General features: G+C 41.8%; 1 protein-coding gene across 2 annotated transcripts in view; it reads left to right on the top strand.

The window, feature by feature from the left end:
• The window catches only part of LOC109931441 (sperm flagellar protein 1-like), a 79902-nt gene that overhangs the window by 44376 nt on the left and 23345 nt on the right, over positions 1 to 12181 (top strand). Inside the window, exon 7 of one of the 2 annotated variants that reach the window (XM_048605127.1) lies at positions 853 to 4130. The exons of the other annotated variant lie outside the window; for it this stretch is intronic. Within the exon in view, the coding sequence (XP_048461084.1) occupies positions 853 to 954 (102 nt within the window). The 3' untranslated portion in view covers positions 955 to 4130. Of the gene's footprint in view, positions 1 to 852; positions 4131 to 12181 lie in introns of those variants that run through there. 2 annotated transcript variants of the gene reach the window in all.

Here is a 12181-nt window from a genome sequence, read left to right as displayed (position 1 = left end):
AAATGATTTTTCGCTTTCTTAACTCTATTACCCATCTTTGTTCTGCAACTCTTTGTACTCTTAGTTGCTGGAACTCCTGTGATCTGAAGAAGAGTCATAGAACACAGAACAGTACAGCACAGTTGTTGTGCCAACCTATTTTCCTTTGCTAAGATCAAACAACCCTGCATACCCTATATTTTACTATCCTTCATGTGGCTATCCAAGAATCGCTTAGATGTCCCTAATGTATCTGAGTCCACTACCACCCCCAGCAGTGCACTCCACGCACGCACCACTCTGTGTAAAGAACCTACCTCTGACATTGCCCCTCTCCCTTCCTCCAATCACCTTAAAATTAACAAACGTGCTGCCAGGCACGGATAGGGATCGAACCCACGATTTTCAGCTTACGAGACCAAAGCCCTTCAACTTGGCCACCGTGTCCTGTTTGGGGTCATATCAGACTCGAATTATGAGTTTTTTTTTCTGCCTACAGACGCTGCCAAACCTGCTGACGTTCTCCAGCATTTTCAGTTTTAATTTATACAGATGCAATCCTTTCTTTTGCTTTAGTTTATTAAATGTCAACCAAATAGGTGATACCTATCTATTTGTTCCTTTAATCATCACATCTCTTATTCATTTTCCTCCAATGAAAGTAAGTTCAAGCATTTGAATCCTTCTTTAACAATAGAGAAGTAAAGGAAGATTTTCAGTTCCGTCGCTATTTCTGTGACCAGAGGAAACTGAGAAGCATGCTGCTGACAATCAAGTGCTTTTTTGAAGTGTAGTCGCTGTTTGTTAGGATAATGTTGGAGCACATCTGGGATGGTGTCAGTCTGTAAATTTAGTCTCGATATTATATCTCAGATACTCCAGGTGAAAGTTCGCCGACTTGAGCATCTTCTGTACTTGAAAAACGTTCGAATCGATGACCTCACACGACGTGTGCAACAAGCTGAACACAGATGAAAGTACCTGTGCATTCTCCTCCCATCTCAGCCATGACAACCGTGTTTAAAACTCTTACAGATCAGTGTTTTAAAGGATAAGGATAACAAAAGTCGGTGATATTTCCCAGCCTAACAGAAGATGTGTAGCAGATACTTAATGAGTATAATGAAACATGGCAGCAGTTGTGTAATTCAGGCAATGTGGCCAAGCCTGAACCTATTCTCACCTGACATTGACATTTAGGGACCCCGTCATTAAACTGCTAGGTTGTGACAATTATTTTCCCATATCTAATTCAGTATGCTGAACCTTTTTATATAATTATCTCTCTTAAAATTCATTAATAGGGTGTCACTGTCTAGGTCAGCATTTTTATTACCTATCCCAGCGAGCATTTAAGAGTCAACCACATTCTGTGTGGGTCTGGAGTCACATGTAGGCCAGATCAGGTAAGGATGGCAGTTTCCTTCCCAAAAGCACATTAGTGTACCAGATGGGTTTTTCTTGATAATCTGCAATGGTTTCATTGACATCATTACACCCTTATTTCCAGATTTGTATTGAATTCAAATTCCACTATCTGCCATTGGCAGGATTGAACCCAGGTCCTCAGGACATTACCTGGGTTTCTGTAATAACAGTGTAGCAATAATACCATTCAGACCACTGCCTCCCCTTAAATCAGAAGGATAACTGAGATCATCATGCTCAGAATCAACCTTTAGAATGATGAGCTAAACTCCGACACATTATGTGCCACAAAACTATAATGGAACCTAGTGATTGTGTCACCTTTACAGCTCTCATTTCAGCTATTATTATGATAATAGTGGTTTATCACAAGATATGACACAGATGAGAAGGCCCTTTATCTCACTGTAACAAATGAAGTACATTTGTACTCTCAAAGACCCTACAATTTTCCTGTCATATCGTCTGTTTCTAAAATTACTCCAGTGTTTTTGATTCCACTGTCTCATCAGGGCATCAACTCCAAGCATTGATCATGCTTTTTGAAGGAAAATCTTCAAGGCACCAGTCATTAACTTGTTTCCATCTAATTTGATTCTCTCCTAACCACCAAGTCGCCACCATTAGTTTGAAATCATCCCACAGGTTTAAATTTCCACACAATTTATTTTCTTGCTCACTATGATGAGGTTAACAGTTGTGGTCACCTTTTTTCAAGGGTGAAAAGATTGTGCTGCTCCCAGGGTATAAGGACATAGACGTAGGAGCAGAAGTCGGTAATTTGGCCTGTCAAATCTGCTGTACTATTCAGTGAAATCATGGCTGATCTGATAATCCTCACTTCCATTTTCTGTCTTTTCCTCATAACTCTTGATTTCCTTACTACTAAAAATTTGTCTTTCTCAGCATTGAGTACAATTGACAATACAAGCATCTGTAATAGAGAATTTCACAGATCCACCACTCTCTGAGAGAAGAAATTCCTCCCCATCTCAGTCTTAAATAGATGGCCCCTTAGTCTGAAATTATGCCCTCTGGTCGTGAACTTTATCACAAGGAATCAAACCTCTCTGCATTTACTCTGTAAAGCGCAATAAGAATCTTATATGTTCCATAAGGTCTCTCTCATTTTTCTCTACTCCAATGAGTAGAGGCTTAACCTACTTAATCTGTCCTCAAAAGAAAATCTCTCCATTCCCAGGATCAACCTAATGAACCTGCCTTCAAGCCCGTATATCTTTCCTTAGATAAGGGGACCAAAACTGTTCACAGTATTCCCGTTGTAGTCTGAACTATTGCCTGATACAGTTTTGGCACAGTTCCCTTCTGTTTATACTACTTTCCCTTTGGATTAAAGACCGACAGTCCATTTGCCTTCCCTGTTAACTGCTGCTAGCTTTTTGTGATTCATGCATACGGACCCCTAAATCTCTCTTTGTCGCAGCTTTTTGCAGAGTTTCTCAATTTAAACAACATTCAACTCCTCTATTCTTTTACCAAACTTCACATTTTTCCACATTATCTTCCATCTGCCAAGTTTTTGCACACTTCTTAACCTGTCCATGTTCCTCTGGAGACTCTTTTTATCATCGTCACCACTTGCTTTTCCGTCTATTTTAGTGTCATCACAAAGTTCCTGATAATATGTTTACTCCCCACATCCAAGTTATTAATGTATAGTGTAAGTAATTGTAGTTCTAGAACAGACCCCTGTGGTGCACCACTATTTACAAGTTGCCATCATGAAAATGCACTTTTAATCCCAACTCTCTGTCTTGTAGCCCTAACCCTAACCCTATCCCAGTGCAATGGGCTCTTACTGAGTAGCATTATATGAGGTACCTTTTGAAAATCCATATAGAGTCCAGTAACTAGTACCCCTTTGTCAATCCTGATTTTCTTCTCCTCAAAGAATTCTAATAAATTTATCAGGTATGATTTCCTAACCACGAAGCTATGCTTCCCTGCTTAATTGTATTATTCAGTTGTAAATGCTCTGCTATTACATCCTTTATCATGATTATTGTGGAGCTAACTTCTCTATGGTTACCGTTTTTCACCTCCTTTTTTTTGAACAAGGGTGTTACACTGGCAGTTTACTAATTCTTGAAAACTTTTTCAGAATTAAAAGAATTTCAAAAGATTAGAACCAGTGCCTTCAGCATCCTAGGATGCAGCCCATCAGGTCCAGGGGATAAGTCGGCCTTTAGTACCATTAGTTTCCTTATTGCTGTTTTTCTAGTTATAGTAATTGCATTTTTTCCTCCCTATGTTTTCCCCTTTCTTTAGTGTTTTTGAAATGCTATTGATATCCTTTACTGTGAAGATTGATACAAAGTATTTACTCAAATGCTCTGCCATTTTATGGTTCCATTATTATTATTCCAGTCCATAGTCAAAGTGACCTATTTTATATTTAAAGAAGCTCTTACTGTGCATTTTTATGTTACTCACTAGTTTATCCTCATAGTTTATTTTCTACCTTTTTCTGTATATCTTTTGTTGGCCTTTAAAACTTACTCAATCCTTTAATTTATCACTAATCTTTGCAACATTGTACGTTTTTCCTTCAATTTAAGCTATCCTTAAATTCCTTGGTCAACCAGTGTTGAATTATCCCCTTCCTAGCATCCTTCTTCCTCACTGGTCAAAGTCCTAGAACTCCCTCCCTAATGACATTGTGGGTATACCTGCATCAAATGGATAGCAGTGGTTCAAGAAAACAGTTCGCAAACATTTAAATAATACTGAGATACCAAGGTGTAGAGCTGGATGAACACAGCAGGCCAAGCAGCATCAGAAGAGCAAGAAAGCTGACATTTCAGGCCTAGACCCTTCTTCAGAAAAGCAGAAACCCCATCTCTTAAATAATACTCTTCCTTTCTGCTTTCCGCACCAAAGCATATAACTTAACATTTAGCCATGTTGCACCACTTATGTTATGTGGTTTCCCACACACTCAACTTGTCCAAATCACCTTGAAAACTACTTGCATCCTCCTCACAACACACAATCCTGTCCAGTTTTGTTATCAGCAGACTTGGAAACGTTGCATTTGGATCCCTTATACAGGTTACTTAAATATATTGTGATTAGCTGGGACCTGAGCACTGATCCTTGCAGTACTCCACTAGTCATTCTCTGTCTCTCAGAAAATGACCTATTATTCTCACTCTCTATTTTCATGTCTGTCAATCAATGCTCAGTCAATGCCAATATATTACCCCCATCTCATATGTTTTAATTTTACTACTAACTTCTTATGAGGGACTTTGTCAAAAGCCTTCTAAAACTCCAATACACCACACTGGTTCTCCCTTATCTATTCTACTAGGTAATCCTAAAAAAAAAACTCCATTAGATTTGTCTTTCATAAACTCAGGGTGGCTTTGTACTATTCTGTTAATTCTTTCCAAATGTTCCTTTGTTACATCTTTTACAATGGACTCCAGCATTTTCCACACTACTAATGGGACATGAACATTGCTGGCTGACAAACATTTATTGTCCATCCCTAATTGCCCAGAGGGCAGTTATGAGTCAACCACATTGCTTTGAGTCTGGAGTCACATGTAGGCCAGACCAGATAAGGATAGCAGTTTCCTTCCCTAAAGGACATTAGTGAACCAGATGGATTTTTCCCAACAATCAACAACGGATTCATGGCCATCATTAGTCTCCTAATTCCAGATTTTTATTGGATTCAGATTCTGTGGTATGCCTTGGCAAGGTGCGAACCCAAGTCCCCAGAACATTACCTGGGTCTCTGGATTAACAGTCCAGTGATAATACCACTAGGCCATTGCCTCTTCTTACCTGTTCAGAATCTAGCGCTTTGTCCCTCCATTAGTTTAAAGCTCTTTCTACAGTCCCAGTTATGCGGCCTGCCAGTATGCTGGTCACATGAAGGCCATTACACCAGAATGACTCCCTTCTACCAAAATCCATTCCTCCCACACCATTCTAAAGGTATTTATGTCATGCAAAGCATTGAGAGAGAAAGCTGAGGGGAATGAGCTAACAATGACAGCAGTCATGTTTATATTGGTCTTCAGAGGAAATTTTGTTGCTCCACCATGTTGCATATTGAGCTGCGAAGCTTGTTCTTCCCAGGGCCTCTCCAGCTGTATTGTTCTGATAATTACCTCAAACCGCCTGACTAAAGGACCTCTACAGGTCATTCAACAGTAAGCTTTGGAAAGCATTGATTAACAAGGGAGTAAAGGGTTACCGAAAATAAACAGGAAGGTAGAGTTGAGGCCATAAGAGCAAGACCTTATCAAATAACAGAGCAGTCTTCAGGGATGGAATGGCCCACGCTTCTCCTAATTTGTATGTATGTTGTCACAGGGATGACAGTAAGTCAAGGCCAACCATTTCCAGTGTTTCTACAAGGCTGGAAAATGTCTCCCTTTGTAAGACTCCAAAAGCAACTGCAGTGATTAAAGACTAGGAACCCCTCTGTATTCATTAACTTGACTCGCAATTAATATGATCAGAGTGAATGATTAGAAGATATCTCTTGGTATGCAAGAGAAAAGGTGACCGTCAGGACTATTGCTGTTATCTCCCAATCCAATTAACAGTTTTAGCAAACCACAAAGCATTCACACCTTTGAGACAAGAGTGTGCTGTGTCCCATTCACAATCACTATAGTTGCTGTGTCTAATAATATAATATTGAGTGTCTTGTATACCACCAATGAGTTGAGTATTATTTTTAAAAAAAATAATTTTGTGGCTGTGTTAAAAGGGCTCCTTCAGGAAACAGCTGCTATAAGGAATTATGAGTAAAATTGATTTTCAATCCATTCACGCCTGTTTGAAATGTTTATGATGGTCACTGAGAACACCATTGATAATATTGGTTTCTGAAAACAGCTGAATATTTTGCAGAAGTTGAATTAACATTATTAGAGTATAATTATTAAAGAGTAGAGGACTTCCCTGCTTGGATATGTTATGTTTTTGAACATGGTAAAAACAACAAATGTAGATGTATTTTTTGTGCCATCTCACTTCCTATGTCACACCTAATGATAGGAAAATACTACAGCACATATGCTAATTTCAAGTGAGACTAGCAGGATGTTGCCTCTGAGCAAAATAATTGCACTTTGTAGTCTGAAAGGTACATACAACAACATTTTAGCAAGAAACAGTACATCACACATTACATTATGTAATAACTGCTGTCCTGATAAGACAGAACATTTTCTGAATTGTTGTGAGCACCAGCATAGAGCCATCCAGCACAGAAACAGACCCTTTGGTCGAACCCATCCATGCCACCCCAGTTCTCTAAACTGAACTAGTCCCATTTGACTGTGTTTGCCCCATATCCCTCTATACATTTCCTTTCCATGTGCCCATCCTGATGCTTTTTAAATGTTGTAATTGTATTCACTTCTGCCACTTCCTCTGGCAACTTGTTCCATACACTCATGACGCTCTGTGTGAAAAAGTTGCCCCTCAGGTCCTTTTTAAGTCTTTCCCCTCTCAGTTAAACCTATGCCCTCTAGCTTGGGACTCTCCTACCTGGGGAAAAGAATTTGGCTATTCACCTTCTCTATGCCCGTCATGATTTTAGCCATGATGTGGAGATGCCAGTGTTGGACTGGGGTGGACAAAGTCAAAAATCACACATCAGGTTATAGTCCAACAGGTTCATTTGAAAATGCAATAAACCCTGTTGGACAATAACCTAGTTTTGTGTGATTTTTGACTTCATGATTTCATAAAGCTCTATGAGATCAGCCCTTAGCCTCCTACCCTGCAGGGAAAAGAATCCCAGTCTATCCAGCCTCTTCCTCGAGCTCAAACCCTCCAGTATTGTTAATATCCTTGTAAATCTGTTTCTGTACCCCTTCCGGTTTAATAACGTCGTCCCGATAGCAGGGCGACCAGAATTGTAGTACACGAAATGTGGCCTTACCGATGGTATGTTCAGCCATAACATGACGTCCCAACTCCTGTACTCGGTGCTGCGACTGATGAAGGCAAGCATGCCAAACGCCTTCTTCAACAACCATGTATACTTGTGACATCACTTTCAAGGAACTGTGTCCCTGCATCTCTAGGTTTCTCAAGAGAGATCCACCAGTAATATGAGTAACATAACATCATTGTCCTTCATAGTAACATTTAATCCAATTTACTCAACTGGAGATCCATGAATCACATTAGATCTCGTCGATGTTAAGTTACTGTAGTGATGTGACTGACTAAGGAGCTATATAGGTGCCGATGGGGGCTACAAGTTTAGATCAATTTGATTCATTATTTATCTCCTTAATTACTTCACATTCAATCCTTGGACTCTGAGCAATCACAACTATTTTACAATTAAAAGTGTTGTCAACAGATAGTGCATTAGCACCATGAATAGAATTTACCAACAACCCTACCCTCCCACCAATCACCCACACAAACACTTTGTGCTGAGCTTCCTTGATGGTAGGCTGTGTTGGTGAATTAAACTCCCTCACAATCCAGAGTTCAGGGATCAAATGATATTGTTCTCCAAACTTGTATACTCTTCTGCTGTTCTTACAAAAGTGCAAAGGATGACAAAATTAGAGCATTGGCATGAGAGATATGATTTACTTACTTTGGTTTGAAACTAGAGTTGCAATGACTGAAAATAATTTTCTCAACATCTGACAATTTTTATTCACGATCTCCTTCTATGAAACAGGATGCTAATTGAAAATTATGGAAGTAATTTGGAATTATTTACCTGATTTTTAACAAGCTCTGGTGTAAAATTGTATTTACCCACATTATGATCTGAATACTTGAAATAAATATATTTTCTGAGAATTGCAAATGCTCCTTTAGGCATAATTTAAGACAGAGGCTTTGCAAATGTTTCTGAAGATCAGTATTTTTGATCATCACTGCTGTGAAATGAAATGATATTTTCTATTTCCCACTCCAGTCATCTGTGAGATCTCTCAGTGAGATTGTTAATTTACTGCTAAGGAAGACAGAAATTTGAATTGTACATTCAGGTCTACTAAGAACTCAGTTCAAACAGCCCACAGGCTACGTAGAATATTTACAATCAGGAGATAGCAGATTGAGCGCAGGCCAGAGGATTAAGCGCGGGATGGCGGATTGAATATGGGCTGGAGCCGATGGTGGATCACTCGGTTCGGTGGTGAGATGGAGCTGGTGAAGCAATGGCAGTCTTGATTCCTCCGTGCTCTCCCCCCCTCCCTCACCCCATTCCTGGCAATCGATTAGGCAACGAGAGTGGGCCTTTCTTGCCTCCAGGGTGTCCTGGCATTGGGAGTGGCAGTATCAGCAGTGGTGTGGCTCCTTCTGGCATTCTGAGCAGCGGAGCTCCTCCCGGAGATTAGAGGCAGCAGCGGCGGTGAAAGTGTGGCTCCTCCAGGCAGGACTCATGGGCTGGCCTAGACTCCAGGCTGTAACTGGGCCCAGGTGCCTGCCCCATGACGGAGCGTTCCAGACACATTTACGGAGATGGGACTTTGGATTTTGAGATCTGGACTTTTTTTTCCCTTTTATCTTTTGACTCTGTTAAATGTTTTAGTTCAGACTTTTTAACCAAAATGGCACCAGAAAATGGTGACTATGTGCACTTTTCACTGTACCCATGTATTCCTATACTTAGTACATGTGACAATAAAATCTAAATCTAAAATGGTAAAAGTCTAAATCGAGAGACTATTTTCTCCCCTTCCTCCAATATTTTCCCAATAACATGCTGATAATTGTTACTGAACAAAAAAAAACAAAGAACTGCGAATGCTGGAAATCAGAAACAAAAACTGAAATTGCTGCAGAAACTCAGCAAGTCTGGCACCATCTGTGGAAAGAAAGCATTGTTAACTTAGAACAGGGATAAGGAGAAACTTCTTCAGCCAGAGAGTGGTGAATCTATGGAATTCACTGCCACAGAAGGCTGTGGAGGCCAGTACATTTAAGACTGAGATGGATAGGTTCTTGATTATCAAGGGGATCAAGTGTTACTGGGAGAAAGCAGGAGAATGGGGTTGAGGAACTTATCAGCCATGATTGATTGGCCGAGCAGACTCGATGGGCCGAATGGCCTAATTTCTGCTTCTACGTCTTATGGTCTTATGGTTGCGGGTCCAATGACCCTTTTTCAGAACCCTTCCTCGTGCCTGCCTGGATCATTGCAGCATCCCTACCTTGCCTTGCTGTGCCAATTAGTGCAGTCACACCAGCACATTGTGTAGCTGGACATGTGGCCAGCAGTCCTCAGTGTAGGTGGCTCACGTCTTGCTGCATGGTATCGTGTTATGTCAATCTTACACCTACTTGCATGGGCCAGCAGCTTATGCAGCAAACACACTGCATGTGCATCAAGCAGCCATCCGTGAATCAATGTCTTAGGAAGTAGCTCTCACCAAAGGGCGGCACGGTGGCTCAGTGGTTCGCACTGCTGCCTCACAGTGCCAGGGACCTGGGTTCAATTCCACCCTCACGCAAATGTGTGGAGTTTTCACATTCTCGCCCTGTTTGTGTGGGTTTCCTTCCACAGCCCAAAGATGTGCAGGTTGGGTGCATTGGCCATGTTAAATTGTCCATAATGTCCAGAAATGTGTAGGCTAAGTGGGTTGAGCCATTAGAAATATGAGGTTATGAGAATTGGGTAGGGAAGGGGTGTCTGGGTGGGATGCTGTTCGGAGGGTTGTGCAGATTCTAAGGACCAAATGGCCTCTTTCCGCACTGTTGGGATTCTATGATTCTAAAGTCCACACAGGCCTTAGTCAGGGGCCCCAGCACAGTAGGTCAGAGCAGCCTCCCGTACCAGTCTGGGGAATTAGCCATAGGGCTCTGGTCAGAGTATTCTCAACCACCGACTCTATACCTCTGCAGTTCAGGGAGTGGGTCACAATTAGTCCATTAGGTCTTTCCAGATAAACTAAGAGAAAGGTGGGGGATGTGGGGGGGTTAAGGAGGGAAGCGATGGCGTGCGAAGGAGGTTCAGGAGCTTATTTTTGCTGGGGGTTGCAGAGGTTGGGGAAGACAATCGCAATGGTGGCAATTGTATTTGTAAAGAGGGTACATGGTAAAGCGTGGATGGGAAGGTGGTAATGCAGGACAGGGATTTGTCCATTGTCAGGAGCACCCTGATGTCAAGTAGGGACAGTGTATGAGCAGGCCTGGTGGCATGACTTGGTATTGGGGGGGGCAGTGGTGGGTACATTCAGGCTCATGTAGGTAAGTTGTTCCAGGGTTCTGGGGAGGTAGGTGGCAAAGCCTGTTGGGTTTGTGGGAAGGGCTATCAGGAAGGGGGTCTGTATGTTAAACATCTCACACATAGAGGTGGAGGCTTGAATCAACTACCTAATAGGTACCTGCTGTGGCATTCCAGCCTGCTGGGAATCAGCATTACACCATGGGAAGAAAATGGCTGGGACCAGACCTGCACAAAATAAGTGCCTCTTCCTTTGAGGGAGGGGTCTGCAAGACCTACTACTAAGGCCCTTTAGAGGGCAATACCATTACACACAGATCTCCAATGTACAGGACACAGACCTGTGGGACCCCTGTAGAGCCCAACGCGTTGGTTTCCTGTGTGCTGAAGACCCCAGTGTCAGACATCTCTGACCATCCCATTCAGCACCAATGCTTTTGCACACACAGGCTTAGGAAGGAAACAGGGATGTTTGACCAAGAAGGGCAATGCTGCCAGCAGAACCTATTGTCTCATAGATGTCTTGTTCGTTCTTACTTCCAAATGCTGCAGCAGGCTGGGGTGGAGCCTGTTGGCCCTGGTGGTTTGAATGGGCAACCTTGGGGGCACTTGAGTCTGGACATCCTTCTGAGGCAGAGGCAAGTGGATCCTTCTGGACTTTATACTTCTAGGGTGGAGTGGGGTGGGGTGAGGGACAGGCAGGGTAGAGATGGAAGTCCCAGTATCCTTTGGAGTAACCTGAGCGGAGCTGATTAGCTTCCAACAAATGCTAGTTTTCCCCTTGAACTGGTGTTCTTGTCAATTGCCCTGACTAATGCAAGATGAAAACCTTCAACAAAATGTGTTTTTCTATTCGGCAATACACAAGTCTTGTGCTATTAAACAACTATTGAGTGATAGTTGTCTTTCTTCAACTTTTGGCTCAAATATGGAACTTGTGTGCTTGGGTATTTCCCAAAACCTTTCAAACCCATCTCTAATCTTAAAGAAAAAAATCAGGTTAAGATAAAGGACAGATGGTGGGTTAGATAAAAGATCAGTGTAGGAGAGTCCTATAAAGTATAAACACCATTATAGACCATCTTGATTAGATGGGGAAGTGGGCTAAGGCTTGGCAAATGCAATTCAATACAGATAAGTCTGAGGTGGTGCACTTTGGAAAGTCAAACCAAGGTAGGACTTATACAGTAAATGGTAAGGTCCTGAGGAGTGTTATGGAACTGAGAGACCTAGGAGTACAAGTGCATAGTTCGTTGAAAGTCACAGGTAGGCAGGATGGTGAAGAAGGCATTTAGCATGCTGGCCTTCATCGGTTGAGGCATTGAGTATAGGAATTGGGACATTATGTTACAGTTGTATAAATCATTGGTGAGGCCGCACTTGGAGTATTGTGTATAGTTTTGGTCACCCTGTTATAGGAAAGACATAGTTAAACTGGAAAGTGCGCAAAGAAGATTTACGAGGATGTTGCCAGGACTAGTAGGCCTGAGTTACAAGGTGAAGTTGGCCAGGATAGGACTTTATTCCTTGGAACGCAGGAGAATGAGGGGTGACCTTATTGGGGTGCATAAAATCATGAGG

Source organism: Rhincodon typus, chromosome 1, assembly GCF_021869965.1.
Source record: "Rhincodon typus isolate 14 chromosome 1, sRhiTyp1.1, whole genome shotgun sequence".
Classification (NCBI taxonomy): Eukaryota; Metazoa; Chordata; class Chondrichthyes; order Orectolobiformes; family Rhincodontidae; genus Rhincodon; species Rhincodon typus.
Note: the sequence above shows the minus strand (reverse complement) of the source record. Positions and strands in the feature narration are given on the sequence as shown.